The sequence below is a fragment of the Homarus americanus genome, unplaced genomic scaffold (genome assembly GCF_018991925.1).
Source record: "Homarus americanus isolate GMGI-L3 unplaced genomic scaffold, GMGI_Hamer_2.0 scaffold31037, whole genome shotgun sequence".
Lineage (NCBI taxonomy): Eukaryota > Metazoa > Arthropoda > Malacostraca > Decapoda > Nephropidae > Homarus > Homarus americanus.
In genome coordinates this window covers 60,591-87,576 of record NW_024722227.1, presented here as the reverse complement: position 1 = coordinate 87,576, position 26,986 = coordinate 60,591, and the positions used below count along the sequence as shown (strand labels likewise).

The 26,986-nt window shown below is 41.6% G+C and overlaps 1 protein-coding gene across 3 annotated transcripts; it reads right to left on the bottom strand.

Moving 5' to 3' along the window:
- On the bottom strand, positions 1-25,913 carry LOC121862237 (keratinocyte proline-rich protein-like). 3 transcript variants are annotated; one of them, XM_042360324.1, is made up of 7 exons: positions 25,541-25,913; positions 5,707-5,788; positions 4,301-4,434; positions 3,657-3,750; positions 2,569-2,784; positions 2,195-2,322; positions 1-1,676 (listed from the first exon to the last, which is right to left on the bottom strand). In XM_042360324.1, the coding sequence occupies exons 2-7, from the start codon at positions 5,781-5,783 to the stop codon at positions 1,639-1,641; spliced, it is 687 nt and encodes a 228-aa protein (XP_042216258.1). In that variant the 5' UTR covers positions 5,784-5,788; positions 25,541-25,913; the 3' UTR covers positions 1-1,638. The 3 variants fall into 3 exon arrangements, with proteins under 3 accessions (XP_042216258.1, XP_042216259.1, XP_042216260.1); XM_042360325.1 differs by lacking the exon at positions 25,541-25,913 and adding an exon at positions 6,100-6,224; XM_042360326.1 differs by lacking the exon at positions 25,541-25,913 and adding an exon at positions 5,985-6,074.
- Between the last annotated feature and the right edge of the window lie 1,073 nt (positions 25,914-26,986).

Genomic DNA, 26,986 nt, shown 5'->3' with positions numbered 1-26,986 from the left:
GCGCAAACTTACTATATAATAACAGTATAATGTCCATGAAGTAAGTAGCCTCGACTGTGTACAATCTAGAGGAAGACTTCGTGGGGTCTTCCCTGACCAACCAAACCTAGTTTAACTAAATACAGTAAACTAAAATTGACTAACGTTATTAAACGGCTTCTATTTTGGTGGCTCATTAAGGCTCTGTCCAGAAATTATTAGTAGGCTTAGCTCCTTCGAATCATACCCAATCGTTGACATTTAAACTGTTGTCGTTTTTTAATGGACGGACATGTTAATTTTTTTTAAGTTTACACTCCAATTTCCGGCGTCACAACAGTTAACTATTGCTACAGGATAAACCAGGTACTGTACTTACTATTGCTAAAATCACAAAGCACCTGTATCCTTCCTTGCTGATTGATTATATACGCGTCTGTACATAAACATACAAGTTACTATTTGTGTCGCCACCAAATGATCGGTTAGACATAGGAAATAAACAAACCATTTAACCTATCAGACAACAGGGTAGAAACTTATGAAAAGCTTTTAAATGTCTTTTTCGACAATTATTTAATATGAATATTATGAATAAATAAAACAGTTTCTACTCAATGCACAACATATATTTTGTACTATATATAAGACGTATTGGTCCGTACATCTTGTGGCTGAGAATGCGTTGTGTTATTTAATATTAAGACACAGACAACTTGAGGGAGCGAACAGACCGCCGCAGCAACAGAAAACATCTTTGGGCAACAGGAAATGACAGACAGACAGACAAGCAACCCTCATGTTGACAGTGAATGCGAAAAAGAATATACTCTATTTTTTCACCATTCTTGATCCATTTATTCTCCACAAAAACAGAAAAAATATATATTTCTCAGACCTGAATTCACTCCTTTATAGTAGGTGTCGATACTTGTAATTAATTAAATAATTAATATGTCTCTGAACACTAGTCTACATTCTTATACTACTGTACATTAACGCTCAACAGGTCCAAGAATACCTGTTTGAACATCTGTTTTCAAATCCTTCACCAGTGATTAAATATATTAGCTTGTGACTTGGGATTCTTTCATATGGAACAGAAAAAATCATATATTTCTAACGTTAGATTCATTTCATACATTGAATCCAAACATTATGAAGCTCTCGGGGAATTTAACTATTGTGAAACAGTCCATCGACCTCTTTCCTCCCGTCCTGTTGGCTTCCTACTGGGTGTTGGTTGAGGGCACACTCGACGGGTTAGGGGAGGCCAAACCAAGCGACTAAGGGAGGGCTAAGCCAGGCATCTGAGGAATGGTTTGCTTGCAAGATATGGTTGGCTGACTGGCTCTTGGTTAGCTGGTGCTTTGGTTGGGTGATGACTGGTAGCTTTAAGCTGACTGACTGATGACTTTAAGCTAGTTCGTCGTTAGCTGGTGGTGGCTTGAAGCTAATTGGCTAGTTGTTCTAAACTGAGTGGCTGATGACTCTCAGCTAATTGGTTGACAGCTGATGACTCTTAGCTCATTGGTTGATGGGTGATGGCTTTAAGCTCATTGGTTGATTTGATGACTTTCTGACTGGATGACGGTTGATGGTTGCAGAGAGGCCAGGTGGGTGAACAGCGGTGAACAGTCGACACGGAAGGCTGGCTGGCTAGTAATTCCATGGGTCCTTATCGTAGTGGAAAGATCCTGTGAACGAGACATATGTAAGAAAATAAAACCTGGATTTAGGAATTATCTTCGAGCAAACAGTTAAGTCAACCTGGAACCCAAAGATTAACTCCACTGGAAAATTCTACCTCGTCCTCCAGTACATTAAGGAACTCTTCTATAAATATTACCTCCAGTACAGTCTATTTAAATAACTGTTTAGGCGGAAGGTGAATGGAAGTCCTTTTATTGTATATACCCACTGAATGAACACCTGTCAGAGCTCCCCGTCTCCCCACAAAATATAAAACTCAGGTTAATTATTATCAATAAAGTAAATCAGTGATCCCTTGAGTGCCAACCTCTTACTTGAGTGCCAATCAACTACTTAGAGTAAATCCTTGAGCGTCAACCAACGAGAGAGTGAATAAACCCCTTGAGTGCCAACCTCTTACTTGAGTACCAATCAACTACTTAGAGTAAATCCTTGAGTGCCAACCAACGAGAGAGTGAATAAACCCCTTGAGTGCCAACCTCTTACTGGAGCGCCAACCTACCATCATTACGGCGCATATTGGCGTAAACACAACATTGTTTATAGTGGTCACAGCATCGTTGTTGTTTGTTTCCCTCAAGTAGACTACAGAACTTGGCCCTACAGTACTGCTCCTCCTTCCTCCTGATCCTGTAGGTGAGAAGAGGGGGATAAGGAGGGAATTATAGAGGAGGAGGGGAGGTCACGAAGAAGGAAATTATAGTTGTATTTCATGGAAGTTATAGACGAAACTCAGGTCAATGAGTTATAGAGGAGTGTCACGTGGATAAGAGAGTTATAGAGGGCTTATCACACACACACACACACACACACACACACACACACACACACACACACACACACACAGAGGCCATCTCACCAAGACTCGATACTTACACTTCATTGTAGGATTTCGAGGGCCGATGGACGGGGCTGGGCAGGGCCTCAACGGGGGCTGGTAGGGGTCTGGTCTGGGAGAAGCTCGGTGGCTGTCGTATAACCTGGGGTCTATGGTTAGATATAGTCTCAGGTGTAGGCTCGGGTGTAGGCCGGGGTGTAGGCCGGGGTGTAGGCTCGCGGGGGATTGATGGTTCATCTTTCAGAGGTTGAGACCTGAGGGAAGGTAAGATGAATTAGTGAAACTCTCTCTCTCTCTCTCTCTCTCTCTCTCTCTCTCTCTCTCTCTCTCTCTCTCTCTCTCTCTCTTCTTTCTCTCTCCTATATTTCTCCACTTAGCTTACTATCTTTCTTATTTTCTATGTTGTATAATAATAATAATAATAATAATAATAATAATAATAATAATAATAATAAAGTATATGCATGTAGATATTTATGTAAACAATCTATCCATCCATTCATTCATCTATCTTCTCTCTTTATCTATCTATCTATCTATCTATCTATCTATCCTTCATCATATTCAACAAGACAAGATAATATACATACATTCATACAGACTAATATAACGATGTATTTTTATCTCAGCTAAAAAAAAATCAGTCACGTATATTATTATTTTCTTCTCATGTAAAAAAAACACGAACGTTTAATATCATACTAAAATAAAAAAATAATAATTCATGCATATATATTATTATTATTTTTTAGGCAATAGATTATTAGATTTGTTGGTATGTTGAAACAAAAACAAAAAATAGCTGGGGTTTTTCAGATCCAATTTCTACTGTAAAAAAAAAACTATTTTTTTTATCATTGATGTGATGAAGATAAAATTGGTGGTTTTTTTTATATTATATTACGACTGTTGAATTGTAATGTTCTTTTTTGTTTTAGTTTAGTTATTGGTACTAATTTGCATGGTTAATAGCGCTGACTCTACTGTACTGGGTTAGGTTAGGTTAAGTTAGGTAAGGTTTTAGGTAATGAGGCATTGAATTTTGACCTTCATTTGTGACCTGTGATCTTGATATATAAATGCTATATATTTATTCTAACACACACAAACACACACACACACACACCTTATTGAGTGGCCATTCTCTGCTCTCGGAAGGTGATCAGGTCGACTAACAAGGGCATGACTGGTGTGCTCTCGTTCCCGGAAGGAGAAAGGCCCTGTGAGAGACAAGATTATTATTATTTTCTGTCAATATATTTATGAATTGATTACTAAATAGAAAATGAAGATATGAATGTACAGTCCCCTTCACTAGTGCGTTTACAGGGGGTCGCCAGGTTTTGTGCAGTGTAACAGCGCTGTGTTTGTTTACATTCGACAGAAGGAAACTCGTAGTAAAATAATATTAAAAATAAATATCTCAATGGAATGATTTGTGGAATGTTTACATGACCAGCCCCTGTAAACGCACTAGTGAAGGGGACTGTACACACTCTGGGGGTCAAATGTACTCATTATGAGGTTTGATGTACTAAATCATGAGTTCATGTACTCTGGTATTCACTTAGGACTAGTGTAATGTCTGTAATGGTCCTTGTACTCAATGTAATGGTTCTTATAATCACTACAATGGTCCCCGTGTACTAGTAATGCCCCTTGTACTCACTGTAATGATCCCTTGTACTAATAATGCCCCTTGTACTCTCTCTAATGATCCCTTGTACTAATAATGCCCCTTGTACTCACTGCAATGATCTTCGTACTCACCTTGGGGCTTGGCGTACTCGAGGTAGGCACAGCATCGACTGTAATCGTCACAACAGGCCTGCCAGCGATCACTAGGCATGATGCTACACAGCGATAACTTACAGAACTCCTGCCCCCACGAGTACACGGTTGGACTGGGGGATGAAAGAGAGGGATGAGAGGACTGATAGAGAGGGGTAGGAGCGCTGAGAGAGAGGGGTGAGAGGGAGTCAAGATGATAAGTGGGAGACCTTATAGAACTCCTGCATGCCCTTACGATTAAACCACTGGACTGATGAGGGAAGAGTGAGAGGGATGAGAGGGCTGAGAGAGGGAAAGAAATAATGAAAGGGGGTGAACTAGGAGCACCCAGGAATCGAACCACCGATTCCTGTAACAGTAGGCGAGCGCTGTATCCACTCAACCGCCGTACTGCCTAGGGGGAAGGGTGAGAAGGGTGAAAGGGGGTGAGAGGGATGATAGAGAGGGATAGAAGAGAGATGAGAGAGTTAAGAGAGGGTTGAGAGGGATGAGAGGTGGATAGGAGAAGGCAAGAGGGCTGGGAGTGTGATAAAAGACGGATGACCCAGTTTTTTGATTGGGCCTCACAACTAGCGCCTTACAATTAGCGAGTCACAACTAGCGCCTTACAAGCAGCGCCTCACAACTAGCGTCTCATAACTAGCGCCTTACAACTCGTCTCACAACTAGCTCCTTACAAACTAGCGTCTCTCACTAGCACCTCACAACTAACTTCTCACAACTTGCGTCTCACAACTAGCTTCTCACAACTAGCTTCTTACAACTAGCGCCTCACAACTAGCACCTCACAACTAGCTTCTTCACAACTTGCGTCTCACAACTAGCTTCTTACAACTAGCGCCTCACAACTAGAGCCTCACAACTAGCGCCTCACAACTAGCGCCTCACAACTAGCGCCTCACAACTAGCTTCTTACAACTAGCGCTTCTCCTGACCCCAGCCTCTAGCTAGGCCAACCTCACAACTAGCGCCTCCCCAGCTAGAGCCCTCCACAACTATTGCCTCCCTAACCAAGCGCCTCACAACCCAGCAATCTCTGGCTTGCCTAAGCAACTGGCTCTGTACAACTAACCTCACAACTAGTCTACACTTCATAACTAGCGGCTCATAACTAGCGCCTCACAACTAGAGCCTCACAACTAGTACCTCACAACCCGTCTCATAACTAGCTCCTCAAAGTATAAACTACAGGACTAACACATATACATGCTGTAATTCCTTAATATTTCACATAAAAATATTAATATATATAATACATAATAATAAACAAAATAATATGTTGAAATGTTATATATATTACCTGTAAAAAACTATATAAAAACATTAAACAACATTTATATAATTTTTACGTGGATATTTTTTACATTATAACATTCAATACTCACCCGGCTGCCATGGAGGTCACCAGGAGGGGACAGGTGACGATGGTGAGGATGGTGACCACGATGGTGACTTCACGCATGGTGCCTGTTGATGGTGATGGCTGTGTTAGTGATATATGGTGAGGTAGTGAGGGTTCAATGGGATATAATTGTATATGTGAAGTTACAGATGTGGGGGATTTTGTGTTTGTAAATATATTTTATATTAGGGTAAATGTGAGTGTATGTGTGTAATGGTGGTGTCCGGAGAGAGAGTCTGGTTAAATACTTATTGTGAATACCTGACACAACCGAACCAGCTGACAGTAATGAACCAGCTGACAGAAGCGAACCAGCTGATAGTAGTGAACCAGCCGACGACTAGCAGAGGTGTTGGTGATAAACTTTAAGACACACCTGACTGACAGAGGAGACACAGGTGCGATAACTGAAGACGAATAGAAGCTGACGGAGGTGCAGGTGGGTATTTAGGACGTCTAGGACCATACTGTCACAACACCGGATGACAGGCGACAGAGAGACGTGTATAAAGAGCAGGGAGGAGAGGAGAGGGGGGTGGGGGGGGTGAGGGGGCAGGAGACATGGCAGAGGGTCGAGGTATATGTAGGATAGACATTATCTTGATAACCTTAATTTAAGTTCACCTTGTTTGCCCTCAATGGTTAACTTTATCTCCTTATCTACGTGTCTACCTCCCTGCCTCCTCCTCCTACGTCACCAACCTCCCAAGGTCTGGAACGTGAGAGTTGAGACACTGCGTAACTTTTTTTTTTTTTTTAGCTTCTGTTACTAAATCGGGTTAACAGATAAGGGTATCCTCTACAAGGCTAAGATCATCACCACCTGGTTAACTCGCTCGAGAAACACCGGTTCATGGGTCTATTAATATTTAGTGAATGGAATTGGATTACATAACTATTCGGCATGTTTGGAAATATTGTGGAATTGTAGGTGGTGAGGAGGTTTGGTTGATGCTGTAGGGGTGATGAATGCTTTGGGGTTGAGGTGGATACTGGAGTGGGACTACTAGGTGGGGGTAGGGGTGAGGGTGGGGTGAGGGGGTGGGGGGTGAGGGTGAGTGGGGGTGAGGGGTGAGAGTGGGGGTGGGGTAGGGGTGAGTGGGGGGTGAGGGGGTGAGGTGGGGGGTGAGGGGTGAGGAGTGGGGGTGAGGGTGAGTGGGGGGTGAGGGGTGGGGTGAGGTGGAAGGTGGGAGTGGGGTGAGGTGGGGGTGGGGGGCAGGGGGTGGGGGTGGGGAGGTGGGGGTGAGGGGTGAGGTGGGGGTGGGGTGGGGTGAAGAGATTGGGGGTGGGGTGGGGGGTGAGGTGGGGGTGGGGGTGGGGCGTGAGGTGGGGGTGAGGGTGAGGGAGGTGAGGGGTGAGGGGGTGGGGGTGGGGTGGGGTGGGGTGAGGTGGGGTGTGGGGTGGGGTGTGGGGTGAGGTGGGGTGGGGAGTCGGGGTGAGGGTGAGGTGGGGTGGGGTGAGGGTGGGGTGGTGGGGTGGGGTTGGGGGGTTGGGGGTGGGGTGGGGTGAGGTGGGGTGGGGTTGGGTTGAGGTGGGTTGAAGTTCAGGGGTTGAGGTGGGGTTGATGGTGGGGTGAGGGGTGAGGTGGAGTTGAGGGTGAGAGTGGGGGGTGAGGGTGAGGGTGGGGGTGGGGTGAGTGGGGGTGGGTGGGGGTGAGGGTGAGGGTGGGGATGAGGGTGGGGGTGAGGGTGGGTTTTTTTATAGTTGAAATATGAGTATATCAATTGTTTGTAGAGTATTTTTCTACTTTCTATACACAGTCTCAGATAGGGAAAGACTCAGAATAGGACCAATGATAATGATAATAATGATGATAATGATGATAGCAATAATGAGAATAATGAAGACGATGAATGATGATGGAAACAGGAAGAGTCATCACTATAATACAAGCGTTTACTGTCAACAATTAAGCTAGCACCAGCAGGTTACGATAATTATTTAATTCTATTTACATAATCGATTAGTTAAGAGGTTAATGAATTAAAACCTGAACATAAACTACTGCCAGGTGTATGAGAATGACCATGTCTCCTCCATTAATCATGTAAGGTAAAGTGTACCCTATAACTCTAACTTGTGATTACGTTTTCTTTGGTGGTATCATGTCACAAGGTGGATATAGAAAACGAATATTGGGATAACAAATAAAATTGGAAGATTTGCTTTCGGTTTGTTTTATTTTTGGTTAAGAACTTTGATTGTTTGATATTTAATGCTTCAAATAATTAGATAATGTCAATTAAAGTTCATAAAATCAACGAATTTAATTATTTATTTATTTCGAGGGTGATTTCCAACGTCTGAGGAGATTATAATGTCTTGAAATGAAAAAAAAAAGGAATTGAGATACAGTATTTTTTTCATCTCGACAGCAGACTATACTAGGCTACATATATCCAATAGATACGAAATAAAATCTTTTTGTTGACTAACTTGACTATCTGGCCACTTTACCTTCCCTTAGAATGAGTTACAGATCTTAAGTGCATTGAGCTGTAGCAACGTCAGGAGGAGTTCTCAACACGCGGTCAGATATTCTCAAAAGTGTAATTGGTAAACAAGAAAAAGAAGAATTGGTCTGCTTCGTGGTGTATCTTGATAATGAGAGAGAGAGAGAGAGAGAGAGAGAGAGAGAGAGAGAGAAACCACACCAAGATCATCATCATCATCAAGCCTCTCCCTCCCCCCAGCATCATCCACCTCACTTTGGTATTAATGGCAGCGACCACTTTTACCGCGGTGGTCTGAGAGAGGGGCGGCCAGGCACCTTTGTAGCGGTAGGTCCCTTGGCAAACAACGGCTCCAGTCCCGAGTAGCGGACGGCGCCTACTCCTCCCTACCTCCTACAACCGCAAATATTTGGCGCCGCTCTCCCACCACCCTCTCCCAAAGGCCCTCACCGCGTTCCTGGATCACGATTCTCAAAGATCCATATGAGGATTTTTGTTTTCTTTTTTCTTTTAACTCGCCATTTAACTATTCATCACGTAATGCATCTATAACCCACGATAAAGATTCATTTTTGAGGCTCCGAACCCAATTTAAAGCTCCGGTGTTTTGAGTCTCAGGTGAAGTAGAATAGTTTACACACACACACACACACACACACACACACACACACACACACACACACACACACACACACACACACACACACACACACACACACACACACACACACACACACACACACACACACACACGTCTTCAGAGAGGAAAATGAGGGATAAAAATTAACGTAGGGATCTTTGAGAATCATAGTTCCTCTCTTAGCCCCTGGGACACGCTCTTCAGGGTTCATTTGTTAGCGTGAGGAGAGGATAAACAGCTCACGCACTGGGAAGGTTTTATACCACAGGGTTAAGATGGCTGGCTTGGCGGTATATATTGCATTATGGCTCCGTTGTTTCCTTGGTGCTATATATACGCCGCTGCTGCTACCCGCCTACAGTAGGAACACACAGGTACCTCAAGTGTATAGAAGAAGCGCCGACGGTTTCTTTTGATGACAACAACAAAGAAAGAAGGCGATTGAGAAGGGCTTGTTTTGATTACAGGGAGACGATGTATAATATATGTTGTTTGTTCTTTATATAGTATACTGTATATAAGGAGAGAGAGATGCATATGACCAGGAATTTGCATCAAGCTCAAATTTCTGATGCTCTTTTTAATGATATTTAAAAAAAATACCTATATCTTATAACTGGAGTTTCCCGTTACATATGATATTTTCAATTACAAAATGTGTTTAAAATTCCACACTCATCCACTACATTTTCACTATATAGAGTAGCCTAATCTATACTGTAACGCGTTAAATATAATTATGTACTGCATGTGTCTCAGCGCATTAATCTTTATTGCTAAGGACAGTTTACATTTTCACATTAAAATAATCGATAATTCTATTTCCTAAGCTATATTTTCATGCTCTAAATTTCTCTTTATAATTTCTCACTTGTTGAAAGAAACATGTCTAATAAACTAAATATCATCAGGTTTTGGAAAGTAGCGTTTGTTTACCTCATAGCGCCTCACTACCAGAGAAACGTGTATGCGGACTGACATAGGTATTCGTTATCGTTTAATTGTGAAGTTTTATCGCAATTAATCCTATAGTGTTTGATATTATTGAATTACATATACGTATATACAGTACAGTATATATGTATGTACTGTATATATACGGTTCTCAGGTAGCACAGATAAGTTGTATAAGTAATATAAATAAGTAGTATAAGCAATTAATATGTGTACAGGTAGATATTATAAGTTATATAAGTATTATAATTAAGTATATATAAGTTGTAAATAAGTAATCTAAGTATGAATTATAAAGGAATATAAATGATTAATATATTGTCATAAATAATAATATAAGGAAGGCTATCATATATGTTTCAAGAACTATGATAAAATAGGAAAAGAAAGGGGCAAGTGAAGGTGGGGAAGAAAGAGAGAAAGTAATGTAGTAATAGAAACAAGGAAAACTAGAGAAAAGAAGTCGTATGTATGTATGTCACCCTAAACAACAGAGATAATTACCCAATTAAGTTTTAAAACGCAATTGACCTTTTTGTTAAACGGGAATAATTTTTGTTTGTTTTTATTTCTGTAATGTAATGAAAATCTGTTCATATATGATATAATTTACTCTGTTTCACTTAAGACTGTGTTTAAATTAGGTTAGGTTAGGTTTAGTTAGGGTAGGTTAGGTTTAGTTAGGTTTAGTTAGGTTAGGTTAGGTTAGGTTTAGTTAGGTTAGGTTGAATTGGATTTAGATTTGGGTTGGATTTGGTTGGGTCAGGTTAGGTTAGGTTAAGTTAAGTTATCCTATCGTCCCATTTTCACACACTTGACTTACCACCCACACCCCCCGACACACATACGCACACACACCCTAACACACACACACACGCACATACCCTAACACACGCACACACACACACACACACACACACACACACACACACACACACACACACACACACACACACACACACACACACCAACCCCTTCAGTCACGGGAGAGGAAAATGTAGTTACCATTTACGAATCCCTTCCCCTCTGCACACACCAAAACCATGATTACGAGGAGTTAAATTTTTAAGAAAGGTGGAAAAAGTCCCCACAAAAAAAAACCCCACCTCCTTCTCAACTTAGTTCGCACGACCAACACAACCTGAAATTACTCGGGCAAGTTCTCCGTCAGATCAAAGAGAGAACCGTAAACCACGTCCTCAAAACTCCACCCACAGTCAACCTGGCCTTGCTTCCTCCCATCTCCTGACGGGGCTTTGACGTCGAGTCTCCTGGGACGCTGAGGGAGGGGAAGCTGGTGAAGGATGGGGAGGGGGGGAGGTAGAGAAGGAGGAGGAACAAGAGGAAGAGGAGGAACAGGACGAAGAGGAGGGGGAGGAGAATAAGGATCAGAAACGTCTTAGCTAACACCGTCCGAGGCTTGGGGTGGGGTGTGGGGGGGGGGGAGGGGGACCTAGATTACTCTCTCTGAAGGGTTCAGGTAAGATGGCGAACTGGTCTCAAGGGAGAGAGGCCAAGAAACGCCAGCCTGGACGCCAAAGGAGATGCAAGAGGGATGGAAGGAGGAGGGATGGATGGTTGGATGGAGGGAAGGTGGGAGGGAGTGATGGTGGGAGGGAGGGAAGGTGGGAGGGAGGTCAATATTAGCTATAGTTGGTTTCCTTGATAGAGAGTCTTGGCTCCTTTACGTGGTTCTCTTTCCTGGTGTTTATATGCATGAGTTGACTCGTTAATAGACATGACTTGTTGTTTACAGACATGACCTGACTCGTTAATAGACATGACTTGTTGTTTACAGACATGACCTGACTCGTTAATAGACATGACTCGTTTATAGACATGACTCATTGTTGTTAGAATTTAATCTATTACATATATACGCAAAAAATAAGAAGAGAGAGAGAGAGAGAGACGTCCTTGGGTAAGTGATGTAGGAGGTCCGACATTATACTTGTGAATAAGTCATGAGTATTAATGGTACTGTGACAAGGCTTGCTCCTATCCCCGCCCTCTTCCTTCCTCACCCCCCCTTCTCCTTCCCCCTCCTCCCCAACTCTCCTGTCTTCCTCCCTCCTCCATCTACCCCTCCAGTCCCTCACTTCCCTCCTCCCCCACCCTGTGACTCTTCACCTTCCGGTCCACCTCCTCCCTCCTACGAACTGGACCAAGGGAGGTATTTTCTTCCCCTTGGAGGGTCCTGAGGGCAAAGGGAGCGAGGGGAATGGAGGGAGAGATGGAGAAAAGGGGAAGAATGAGGAAGAGGAGACAAGGAGAAGAGTAAAATGAACAAGGAGGAGAATGAAGAGGTTGGAAACGATATATAGACATGGAGGAAGAAGGGATGACGTTAGAGAGGTGGGACAGGAAGAGGAAGAATATGAAGAGAGAAACATGACGAAAGATTATAAACATGTAAACCAAACTATCAACACCATCACTAATTTATGTCAATCCCTCGTGAATAAACACACAAATAAATACACTCAAATCAAACTTATTCGCATAAAAAACTGAGAATATTTAATCCAAACAGATTACGAGAATAGATTCCAGATTACTTCACCTAATGTCAATGTTTATGTGTTCGGACGCTCCCGGTAGAGGATCGGAAACAGAGTGAGGACAGCGGAACCCAAGATATTGAGATGCAAATGGAAGAAACAAAAGCGCATCTAAGTGGCCCTCGCTTCGGTCTTCATCCGTCTATTCTTTTGTTCCCTCTGTCCAAGATGTCGCGTTTTAGGAGGGTTCCACGGCGTTCCTTAGCCACTGTGATGGTTTAGGACACTCAGGGGGGGGGGAGGGAGGAGGAGGAATAAGCCCCATAACCACACAAGAGACAGGAAGAGATGCGTCTTGCAAAATGTTTTCCTGTTTGGGAGTCTTTTAAAAACCACGAGAACAAGATACAAAGTGACATTAAGGCCTGAGAGATAGAGAGAGAGAGAGGGGAAATATAAACCATAATACAATAGTGGTTTAACGTCACTTAAAAACAAAATATTAAACCGAGATTTTCCACGTTAAACCACACACCAATATAACACCCTCAGACACCAGTAATAATCTCCACCAGTCAGATCAATAAAGACAAATACTAGGCTAATTTAACTCGACCAAGACTTACAGATTAAAAAACACCTTAAATACGGTATTACCATAGAGATATATACTAGTCTTACACATAATACTTCCTTCACTAAATAATACTTAATTTACTTATCAAAATATACATAACTAGTGATTAATAACAGATAATATGAATACTTAATATATTAGTCAAAAGAGGATATATTTGTAGTTTGTTAGAGACTAGTTCATTATGTAGTTTATTACTGATGGTATGTTTCCAAACTTTACTTAGAGAGTTATTTAAGCATAAAAGGGAATGTTTTAAACTAGTGATTCACTGTATAGATTATAGAACATTATAGTCGTATTATAAAAAAAAGATAGAATTATTTATAGACGATGAAAATGAAATAAAATAGATATAAAATAAATAAATAAATAAATAAAATAAGTTATATACTAGAACGAAAATAAAACCGTTCAAATAAAAGTCGTAATAATAAATAAAAGCTCATTTTCGTGATATAGAGATATTTTATTAATTACAATGTAAGTTTACTAAATATTTAAAGATAATATAGAATAAATTATTGAAAGTTTATTAGTGTTTTGGTATAAATGGGGAGATTAATATGAGTGTTATGTATCATGTTGTTATTGTTTTTGTTGTAGTCGTGTTGTTACTGTTGTAGTTGTTGCTTTAGTTGTTGTTTTCGATGTTATTGTTGTAGTTGTTTTATTTGATGTTATTGACGTGATGTTGCTTTTAATTGTTATTGTTTTAGTTGTTATTATTTTAGCTGTTGTAGTAGTAGTTGTTGTTGTTGTTGTTGTTGTTGTTGCATTTTATCTCCTTTAACTTAAGTCAACCAGTTAAATACATTCTTATATTTTCACTTACGACAAGTATTCATCGTACGAACTTACAAGAATCAGAACTTAAATGTTTTTAATTATCGTTCACTAAGTCTTAAGTTTTTGCAGTAGACGACAACATGTTAAATTATGGACAATAATCTACATCTAAATATTAACCACTCTAACCTAACCTAACCCCCAGGTAGCGTAATGGGGGTTTAATCCTTAGGTGAAATAAGCTAGGGAGGCTAATCTTCAGGTGAGCCAGGTGGTGATAAACGGTGTAACCTGTTGGTATTTTTGGCACTATCACCATCATCATAACACTATCACCATCATTACTTGCAAATCATCATTATTAAACACTACCAACTGTCAACAACAACACAATGAACACCTGGCCTCATTATTTACACATTAAAACGTTAATAGATATATGTTAAATGTTACAATTCTGATAACCGGTAAACCTGAAATATCATCATCACATATTTAGCAGAGAAATGGAGCGTTAACATTTATTTTATATTGCGATTTAAGTTATTTTCCCGGTTAGATACTCAAGAGGATTTCCATTAAACATTAACCATTAGGAAGAATGTTTAGGCAATTATCCCCTAGACGCGCCATCTGTGTTTACCCCCTCTTCCCCCCCCCCCCGTCACGTCAATTTCCCGCCAAAACTCTGGAAGATGTTAACGACGATGGACGCTCTCTCTCTCTCCATTAGTCCGCCATGACGATAAAAGGACCCGGATGGATGTAAATATGGCCGTGTACAGATCCCGGAGCGACCTAATGCCCGTCAATAGCTGCTGCCTATCCATCATGAGCGGCGACGTTCTTCAAGACTGACGTCACTCGCGCGCCAAGCTTGGAATCAACGACTTGTGACCAACACCATTACCGTCGCGGGGCCACGTTCGATTCCCTGTACCACGGAATGTAAAAAAAAAAAAGTAACTTATCATTCGCCAGAATTTATATATTTTGGGTTATATTCTGGTTTTGAAGTGAGGATCATTCTGCATGAATAGAAATTAGCAATTGGCTTGAATATAAATTACTGGTTATAATGTATTCATAACATCAATGAACAAACGCCGGCGAAACGGACGCAGCTGGGAGACTTGGCGGGAATAATTACGCGCCAATATTCAAATGAGGGAGAGACCACTTAGTGCGGGACGCGGCAGCGGCTGATGCTATATTTATGAAAATTAAGAACTGCACATAACACTACTCTGGGAATTATGATGACAAAATTTACTGCAATAGTCGTGTATAAATCATTTCTGGATATTATAATTTTATTGTTATACCAGAGTGGATTATATATCACCGTTTATATGACCGTACGTATATCAGCCTCTTACTGCATCACCATATTTTAAAGCCTAACCTTACAGGACAGTCAAGATTATTAATGGGTTTTGTTGTCGCCATATATAAGGTTTAGCTGGTTACCACATCTGAGCTCTTAAGTTGTTTTAATTTGTTCCTGATCTGAGTAGGACGAGTCAACAAAGATGACTGACAAGGTGATGTTTGTGTGTCATGTTCAAGTGACACGGCCGCCAGGTGTTGACTGTGTCGAGGCTTCTCTCTTGTGAAGGTGAAACTACACATGAATAAACTTCCGGTATGACATGTAAATGAATCCACGAATAACCCGCCTAGGCTTGGTGTCCGTGAGAGAGCTGTACTGGACCTACTCGGAAACATTACATACAGACGGGAGGACACTCATAACAATCCCCGCCTTCCCCTCCCGCCGCCCCTCCCGCCGCCCCTCCCGCAGCCCCTCCCGCCGCCCCTCCCGCCGCCCCTCTTTCCCATGTTCAGTGTCGAGGTCATTTAATTATTCTCCCTGATTATCACAGTTTTTGAAGCGTAAACAAGACTAGTTATATTCTCGAGTTTGTTAACGTTTCGCGATAGATTTAAAAAAAATTCTGTTAATTATGTGAGGTTAGGTTAAGTTAGGTGATATATTTAAGAGCGTTCTATGTAACAATGACGATTCTCCTGATATCTTAGTACATTTTCACATTTCTATCATAATAATTACACAACATACTGTACCGAGTGTCTGTCTGTGTTATCATAGTCCCCGGTATAAGGAATTTGGAAATCAGTCTCGTTTTCTGTTGACGGCGGGAACTAGAATTCTTAATTAAACAATAAACTGACTCTTTTAGCTACTTAGTGTAAATATTAAACCTTCTTGATGATATCTTGATGAAAATAAGAAATTGCGAAGACAAATGTAAATAAACAATATATAAAAACCCCAACTCAGGATATTAACATAGTCAAAATTTTATAAGATTAAAATGATACTTACTGTAGACTATACCTTAAATTATGATACTTAAGGGGTTAATCTATCAGAGTAAAAGTTATCATCACACTCTCTCAAACACTGCTCCCTCTCGACACACACACACACACACACACACACGTTACCATCTTGTTAATCCCATCTGAATTAAAACAGCACACAAACAATAGCGCTTATACTTACCCCTTACAGAAAAACTAACAAACATATAATATGGAAAAAAACAAACAAACAAACACACACAAACACAACCGACTGATCTATTCCGTGGCAAAAGCAAACACTCAAACATTCACAGACGTAAAAGCAAACACACTCTCCTTACCCTTCCCCCACCGCGACAAACACACACACACACACACACACACACACACACACACACACACACACACACACACACACAAACACACACACACACACACACACACACACACACACACATTTAAAAAGATACACATACAGACACAGACAGACACGTAAACAAACACAAACAGTATTTCCCTGGTCGCCACACGCCCTAGCCACTCCGCCTCTGTTTGTTTGTTGACCAATGTCCACCAGGGGCCAATCAACCTCTCACCCGCCTCTGAGGGGAGCCTGGGAGAGGGGAGAGTGGGAGAGGGGAAAGGGAAAGGTAGGAAAGGGGAACGGTAAATGAGAGAGAGAGAGAGAGAGAGAGAGAGAGGAACAGCAGCGAGGGAGAGGGGAGAGTGACACAACAGCGAGAAAGAGGGGAAAAGTGAGAGTAGTGAGGGAGAGGGGAAGAAGGAGAGGGGAGAGGGGAAGAAGGAGAGGGGAGAGAAAGTGAGAGGAAACAATTCAAAAGCTGCTGGGGTGAGATCACTGTTTAGAATACCTATTTTACACAGGTAGGGAGGAAAGGTAGAAAGAGGGGAGAGGGAATAGAGAGGGTGAACGTTTACAAGGAGAGAAGAGGTCAGGGAGGGGAGAGGAGAGAGGGGTAAGGGAGGGAGGATAGAGTTGGCGAGGGTGGGGATGAGTGGGATGGGTGTGAAGTGGGTATTAGGGTGTCAATAGGGTGTAAGGGTGGATGTGTCGTGTGGGTTAGGATATTCGTAGATAATAGGGTGGAGGTGGGTGGGTTTAAAGTGACATGAATGGTCTTTGTGTGGACATGGGTAGTCTTAGCGTTGACATGAGTAGTCTTAGCGTTGACATGAGTAGTCTTAGCTTGACATGAGTAGTCTTAGCGTTGACATGGGTAGTCTTAGCGTTGACATGGGTAGTCTTAGCATTGACATGGGTAGTCTTAGCGTTGACATGAGTAGTCTTAGCGTTGACATGGGTAGTCTTAGCGTTGACATGAGTAGTCTTAGCGTGACATGAGTAGCCTTAGAGTATAACTAGATTATTACTTAACATGACTAGAACCTCAGAGAATGAACCCTATTAAGTAGAAAGTAGGTCGGTTTCACTAAATTTACCCACACATAATAATAAAGTCAATTAGCCCATAATAATACAGTAATGCACTACTCCATTGTATCTACCGTAACCTCATTGTATCTCTGTAATGGGTTATTGTATTGGTGAATTTATTTGTTTTGTGTTTGTTTTGTGTTTGTTTGTGTTTGTTTGTGTTTGTTTTGTGTTTGTTTTGTGTTTGTTTGTGGTTGTTGTTTGATGTTATCTGGTAGAGAGAAAGGAAGCGAGAGAGAGTTGATGAGTCATTCTCTACTTTCACTAATTGTTATTTATCTGTTGATGTTAATTATAATTGGCTGTTATATTTGATTTTTTTTTAATATGCTTTTAATGTATACAGTAAACAGGGAAAGATAATGTGATAAATGAAGGAAATAGACAGATAATGCGGACGGATAGACAGATACATTGACAGATAAACGAACGGGTGAATGGACAGACAGATAAACGGATAGACGGATGGGTGAACAACCACAGACTTCATCACTGTTATACTCCCTCACCTCTCCCCGGCTCCCTCTCCTCTCCCCGGCTCCCTCTCCTCTCCCCGGCTCCCTCTCCTCTCCCCGGCTCCCTCATTTTCCTCCCTCAATCCCTCATTTTCCTCCCGCATTCCTTCATCTTCCTCCTTCACTCCCTCTTCCCCCTCACCCATGTTTCTCCCTCCCTCATCTTCCTTCCTCCCTTATCTTCCTTCCTCCTTCATCTTCCTTCCCCCACAAACAAAAGCTACCACGAACACTATTATTAAGTGTCATTACTACTAAACAAATAGATCTACCACTACCACAAACAAAAGTACCCTTACTACCACAAATAAAAGTACCCTCACTACAAACAAAAGTCCCTCACTACCACAAACAAAAGTACCCTCACTACAACAAACAAAAGTACCCTCATTACCACAAACAAAAGTACCCTCACTACAACAAACAAAAGTACCCTCACTACAACAAACAAAAGTACCCTCACTACAACAAAAAAGTCCCAGCACTACAAAACACAAGTACCTCACTACAAACAAAAGCACCACTACAACAAAAAAGTACCGTCACTACAAACAAAAGTAATTTCACTACAAACAAAAAGTACCCCCACTACAACAAACAAAGCACTTTCACTACAAACAACAAAAAGTACCTCACTACAAATAAACAAAAGTACCAGCACTACAACAAACAAAAGTAATCTCACTACAACAAACAAAAGTACCAGCACTACCACAAAACAAAAAGTACCCTCACTACAACAAACAAAAGTACCAGCACTACAACAAACAAAAGTACTCCTCACTACAAACAAAAGTACCCTCACTACAACAAACAAAAGTACCCTCACTACAAACAAAAGTACCCTCACTACAAACAAAAGTACCCTCACTACAACAAACAAAAGTACCCTCACTACAAACAAAAGTACCCTCACTACCACAAACAAAAGTACCCTCACTACAAACAAAAGTACCCTCACTACAAACAAAAGTACCCTCACTACAACAAACAAAAGTACCCTCACTACAACAAACAAAAGCTCACAGTAACAGGAGAGTGAGAGAGTCTACAGGACCTCCCCTAAGAGAACCACCACCTTCAGGTCGTCTCCGGCAGATTCCTCCTGTCAGCCCAATACGCCACGCATTTAATAACACTGCCTTTGTCCACTAGGGGGCTAATCCCCAAGGGCCGGTCAGGGTCACTCCTAAAAGGGGTAATGGTAAGGGGAGAGGTGAAGAGAGAGAGAGAGAGAGAGAGACAGAGAGAGAGAGACAGAGAGCCTAGGGGGGAGGGAGAGAGAGAGAGAAGGGTGGGAGACTTGATACGTATGATTGATTGAGAGGTCCGAGCCGGGATTACTATTGTGTGTTATTTTACTGGCACGGGAGACGGGCTGGCTGTGTGTGGAGAGAGAGAGAGAGAGAGAATATATATATATATATACACACACATAAACAAACAGCCACACAGAAAATAGCAGGGAGAGGGAGAGAGGGAGGACACTCACTTAAATACACAGTACCACACACAGGAGAGAGAGAGAGAGAGAGAGAGAGAGAGAGAGAGAGAGAGATAAGCACAGCAGTAGCAGGCAGTAGTGGCTTTTTCCTGAGGGAATATTAGTCCACACTCACTCACGTAAACTGACCACCCTCACTCCCTCAACACTGACCACTCCCTCCCCTAACACTCCTCCATCTTTCCCCTCTCCCTCCATCCTTCCTCCCTTAACACTCTCCCACTCTTCCTCCCTAACACTCCCTCCATCCTTCCCTCCCTTAGCACTCCCTCCACCCTTCCCTCCCTTAACACTCCCTCCATCCTTCCCTCCCTTTCTCACTCCTTATACGAACACTAACTTTGCTTTCCCTCCCTCCATCCCTATTGCTATCCTCTCCCTCCCACCACTGACCCTCCTTCCCTCCCTACCTCTCCCTAATACTGACCCCTCCTTCCCTCCCTCCCTCCCTTCCCAATATTGACCCTTTCCTCCCTTTCTCTCCCTTCTTCCCTTTTACTTTTCCCTTAACTGTAATTTCTGATCTCTCTCTATTACTCAGTTTATTTTTCTTATCTTCCCCTCTTCTCTCTCTCTCTCTCTCTCCTCCTATCTCTCTCTCTCACTCATTTCCTCTCTCTTTATTGTTTTCTCTCCTCCCTTTCCTCTTTCTCTTTTCTTTCTTTTACTTTCATTCCTTTCTCTTTATTGTCTTTTCTCTCTCTCCTTTTCTCTCTCTTTCTTATTTTCATTTACTATTATAAATTAAATTCATATTTCACTTATACCTTCATTATACATTATTTCTTTCTTCTCTTGTTCTTCCTTCCTCCGTTATTCATTATATACTCATTCACTCACACTTCCTTCTTCATTTATTCATTATTTCCTCATTCATTCTCATCCTCTTTCTCCTTTATTGTCTTCTCTCTGTTATTCATTTATTCACGCAATTGTGTCGTAAGTGTTAAGTCCGACTGAGTGGGTTAAAACATAATAAAACTGACTCAAGGACACGTATAAGAGAGAGAGAGAGAGAGAGAGAGAGAGAGAGAGAGAGAGAGAGAGAGAGAGAGAGAGAGAGAGAGAGCCAGACATATCGAGACGCTAGAGGTATACGTGAGGTCATTCATTATTACTTCGGGGTGGTCGAGGCTGGCAAGTGGTGTGAGTGTGTGTGACGCTGTTGGTATGTTGCGTCACACACTCAACTGGCCAGATACTGCGTCACAGAAAACGAACCTATGTTTGGTTTTGGTTGTCTGCTGTTTTTTTTGGGGGGGGGGGGACACTTGTTTTTATCAGTTGTTTGACTTTGGTGGACTGTTTTTGTTGATATATATATATACTGAATCTATAAGCCTCTTCGGGGCTGACGGGCGTACGATTCATTTTATATTTGTAAGCACAGTAAAAACCATTAATTTGGTTAAAAAAAATGTCAAATCATCAGTACAATAAACAACGAATTTTACACATTTACTGAATTCTATTATTATTATTATTATTATTATTATTATTATTATTATTATTATTATTATTACTATAGGAAAAAAAATGAACAGGAAGATATTCATAGAGCAGTACAATATCTTCTCCATTAGCACAGGCACCATCCTACTGGCTCTCGGCTGTCAGTGTGGGTTAGTGGGTAATAGAGGGAGGATGTACAGGTCTGACTCTAGGCCTAACTACACCTGATGACTCCTCCTTTATCATCTCTCTTCTTCTTTTGTTTATTTCATTGACTAAATATTATTCTTGGTGTATATTTTGTTGTGATGAGGTTGTCTGATCAAGTACATGCACGTAATACACTAACACGTACGCACGCACAGACGTAAACATACACACACACACACACACACACACACACACACACACACACACACACACACACACACACACTCAAGACAGGCATCGAGTGTCATTCTTGCCTGGTATTGACAATCATACTTGATAGTGTAGGAATATTGCCTCAAATACCTCTCCTCTCACCATCACCCCTTCTCACCTTTCCCACATGTCTCTCCTATCTCTCTTACACGCCATTCCCTTCTCTCTCATGCACCCCTCCCTTCTTGTCCTCTTACAAATGACATTCCCTCCTCTCCCACACATTCCTCACTCCTTTCCCATGCACTTCCTCCTCTCCTCTCCCATGCATTCCTCCCTCCTCTCCCACGTACCTCCGCTTCTCCTGCGCATTCCTCCCTCTCCCACGCACCTCCTCCTCTCCTACAGTAAACGACCCTCTCTCCTCTCCCACGAAACCCCTCACGTCTCCCTCTCTTCCACGTGTCCCTTCCTTCTCTCGTAAACGACCCTCCTTCCTCTCCCACACGCCTCTCCTCCACACAATTTACCTTTCTTTAACAGTCCTTCTGCCTCCTCGTCCTCCTCCCCTCTTTATTCACATTACTTATTTCCACACCCACATTCTTCTTACTTCTCCTCCTCCTCCTCTCTTGTCTCTGTCTTTCCCATCCATATTCCCGTCTTCTCTTTTCTTATTCCCTTCATCCCCTATTTCTCTTATGCATCCCCACATGTAACCTTCCTTCCTTCCTCCCTTCCTTCTTTTCTATTCTTCTTTCTCTCACATGTCTCTCCCTTCTCTCCTGTCCCATCTCACAACTTTTCTTCATTCTCCCTATTTCTATCCCTTCCTCAAATTACTTCCCATCCCATTCCTCCCACTGTTATTAATCTGCCTCTTCCCTCCCTTCCCTCCCTCTCCCACTCTCCCTAAATCTCTCTTCCTTCTATCCAAATCCCTGTCCTTCCTCCCTTTTCCCCTCACACCAACACCCCCTAAACCCCTCTTTCTCCCTCCCTCACACCCCCCCCTTCCCACCACTCCCTGACAATCACAATAAGTACCTGGCGATAACATTATAGTATGCTCAATTAAAATCACTTTGAGCCCCACAAAAAACAATTCCATTTTCACCCCGACAAAATGGCCAGATATATGTATTAATATGACCCTCAATGTACTAAATGCCACACAAAATGGTACTTCTTTTTATTGTGAGTACTATGCTGTTGTGTGTCGCGGCTATTCAATACACAATGGAGGTAAAATGTGTGTGTGATTGGCGTGTACTTTTTATTTTTATTTTAAAGAGCAATTCTCGGTTTCTGTGTTCGTTTTTTTTAGGGTTTGTTCCCGTTTTCTGTGATAGTTTTCGTATGGCATTTCCCGTTTTCTGTGATTGTTTTGTGGCGTTTCCCGTTTTCTGTGACATGATTCACTTAAATAGTGTTAGAGTGGTTATAAAGCTTTAGTTGAAATAATTTAGGGTGGGAGAGATTCTTCAGATGACCAGAAATAGTTAGCATCAAACAAACAAAAAAAGAACGATTTTCAAAAAATCAGAGGACTGATTTTTTGTAATTTTTTCAAAGTATTTTTAATCCAGGACCACTACCAGCCAACGTCAATACCAACCCATACCAAATACTAACCACCATCACCACCACCAACCACAATCACCACCACTACTAACACTCGTCAACAACCACCATTACTAGAACACAAAACCACCACCATATCATCACCACACCACACCACACCAACAACCATCACCACACCACACTATCACCACACCACACTATCACCACACCATCACTTCCCCACCACTAACCACCACCACCAACACAGCAATATTCCACCTACTGGCAAACTCCCCGCTGCAATTTTCAATATTTAGCACCGCGTCGCAATTCAGGGAGGAGAAAGCCGCGAAATCTCTGCCTGGCTCTTTGTGGCCGAAAATATAATATGCAAATGTGGCGGAAGTCTGTGTGTGTGTGTGTGTGTGTGTGTGTGTGTGTGTGTGTGTGTGTGTGTGAGAGAGAGAGAGAGAAAGTGAGTGTGTGTGTCTGTGTGTGAGAAGAAAGAAAAAGAGAGAGGAGAGAGAGTTACTGTGTGTGTGTGTGTGTGTGTGTGTATGTGTGTGTGTGTGTGTGTGTGTATGTGTGTGTGTGTATTATTGAGGACGGTGTGGAGATAGACTGTACGTTAGAATACACTGAGAATAACACCTTATAAGGCTACACTGTTTACACTGAAAAATACACAAAATAAAGACCCCCATACTGAAAAATACACTGAAAAAGACTACGCTGAATTACACTACAATACAATACTACATACACTACTGAATACACCCAATACAGTAATGAATACACATAATACACTACACATTACACTCAATACAATGGGGCATACACTACACATTACACTCAATACACTGGGGCATACACTACACATTACACTCAATACACTGGGGCATACACTACACATTACACTCAATACACTGGGGCATACACTACACATTACACTCAATACACTGGGGCATACACTACACATTACACTCAATACACTGGGGCATACACTACACATTACACTCAATACACTGGGGCATACACTACACATTACACTCAATACACTGGGCATACACTACACATTACCTCAATACACTGGGGCATACACTACACATTACACTCAATACACTGGGGCATACACTACACATTACACTCAATACACTGGGGGCATACACTACACATTACACTCAATACACTGGGGCATACACTACACATTACACTCAATACACTGGGGCATACACTACACATTACACTCAATACACTGGGGCATACACTACACATTACAGAAAACACCCGTAAACACACAGGTTGCCCCTACAAGATCCCACTGTAGGTGTTGCTGGAGACAGACTGAACTGACAGCCACATATAACAATGAATGTAAATTGTGTTTTTGCTTTTTGTTTTTCTTCTGCTTGGACACGCATACGTTTGACACACATACATTGCATAGTTTGTGATGCGGTGGTGTTTGTTTGTTTGTTTCTGTCATATACGTGTCATGACAGTGTTTGTGATACTCTGGTGTTTGTTTGTTGACTGTCATATACGTGGGATGACAGTGTTTGTGGCGTGGTAGTGTTTGTTTGTTGACTGTCATATAAGTGACATGACTATTTGTGGAGCGGTTGTGGTTTGTTTGTTTCTGTCATATACTTGGCCGGGAGAGAGAGAGAGAGAGAGAGAGAGAGCGTGTGTTTAACAGGAAACGAAGGAAATTCTCATTCATTAACTTATTGAACGAGAAGAAACAAATGTATGATTCTATTTTTGTATTTTTTTTGTGCAAGTTACAGAATACAAAATAAAAGCGAAGTTTAGTGTTCATTATAGCATGTGGTATGAAAATATTACATAACTTAAAAGATACAGAATGATTTAAGATACAATAGAAGTTATTATACCTTAACTTACAGCGTTTATTTGAGTTACATAATACATACTTCCGGTTACAGCGATGACTGTAATATAGTGCGTGTGTTTTGGAGGACAGTGCACTTGAGACTAAATAATAGTTTTAAGAAAGAGCGGTAAACTAAAATAGAGGCCTTTATTTTTAAGTAACATCAGTATGTAAATTACGTATTTGACTCAGTTACATGATTCAGTAAAGAGTAGTTGTGGGTACAGTAATGGCTGTAGTTTATACCTGTGGTTTAGAATGGAGTGTAATTATTAAATACAGAATGGTCTATGAAAAAAAAATTCAATATGTATTTTAAAAAGTTATATATGTTGTCTACTGTAATGTATTATAGATCAATTTCAGAACAAGGTACAGCATGTGGTTTTGGATACAGTGTTGGCTTATGTTTTTGCTTAAAATACAACAAATTACAAAATCTGTCGTAAAATTTGAGTGTGGAGTAGATATTTGAGTGTGGAGTAGATATTTGAGTGTGGAGTAGATATTTGAGTGTTGAGTAGATACTTGAATGTGGAGTAGATACTTGAGTGTGGAGTAGATATTTGAGTGTTGAGTAGATACTTGAATGTGGAGTAGATACCTGAGTGTGGAGTAGATACTTGAGTGTGGAGTAGATAATTAAAGGCCTCAAAATAATCTGAAGGAGTGAGGACTAAAACTTGAAGAATGAGGACCTAAAACTCGAGTAACAGAGACCTAAAACTTACATGACTTAACTAAAATTCACCTTAAACTTACTTGAGTATGGAGGGCGAGCTACGTCAGTGTGTATAAACGCGAGCAGGAATGAACGCTGGTTGGTGACTTGTTCTGTGTATATATGCTAGTAGAAGTGAATGCTGGGTAGTGACTCGTTCTCTTATATACTGTACGCTAGCACGAACGGATGCTGGCTGGTGACTTGTCCTTTTATATACGCTAGAAGGAGTGGTCGCTGGTAGGAGTGGACGCTGGTAAGAGTGGACGCTGGTAAGTGTGGACGCTGGTAGGAGTGGACGCTAGCAGGAGTGGATGGTGGTAAGAATGGACACTGGGTTGTGACTCGCGCCGACTGACAAGAGCTGAGTGTTGGCTGGTCGGGTGGTGACGCTTGACTGTGTGGGTGAGTTATATCTGTCCGTGTGTTTATTGAATTGAGACGAGCGCCTCCCTTGTACTTGAACCAGGAAGAATTGGTCAAGGGAGGGAGAGACAAGAGAGACAGAGAGAGACAGGGAGGGAGGGAGGGAGGGAGGGATGGTCCGGAGGGAGGGAGGGAGGAGGGAGAGATGGTCCGGAGGGAGGAAGGGTGGGAAGGAAAGATGATGGGTGGGAGGATGAGAGAGAGAGAGAGAGTACATATGCACATCTAAGTAGGCATGCATGAACACACACACACACACACACACACACACACACACACAACCACTGAAATATTCACATGCATATACAGTATACACTACAATACGCATTTATACTTTCAAATTCACACACATACATAGACACACACACACACACACACACACAAACTTACACATACAAATGTACATGAATATAGATACATACAGACATGCACACACACACACACACACACAAACTTACACATACAAATGTACATGAATATAGATACATACAGACATGCACACACACACACACACACACACACAAATCTTGACAAATAAAGAAAAGCATAAATTCATCCATACAAACCATCACCCAACCCCCCCACACACAATAAACTAACAAACATACGCTTCCATAAATACATACACACACAAAAACACCTCCATAAACCCCACAAACAAACCTCAAAAACCAAAAAATCAAAATAATAAACAAACTGGCACCCATCTGGCCACGATGACGTCACGGACGGATGTAAACAATGTGCCTCACGCCCTATATTTACGCGACCGGAGCCTCGACGCAGTAAGTTAGTGAGGACTCGTTCCGGCTCACGAATTAAGAACAAAAATGAATCATTAAACTCATTATACTACGTAGTTGTGGTGATAAAAAATCTTGTTGGGCTTAATTCGAAAAAGAAGGAAAAAATATCTGAGTTAATGAAGCTTCGAATGGGAAGTTTTGTTTGATTGGTGATGTGGTATGGCCTTATAATCAAACATTTTAATAGTTCGAATTATCTCATTAGCTATAGGTTCATACCGTCCGAATTACTGGATTGAGAAAGGGATCGAATGT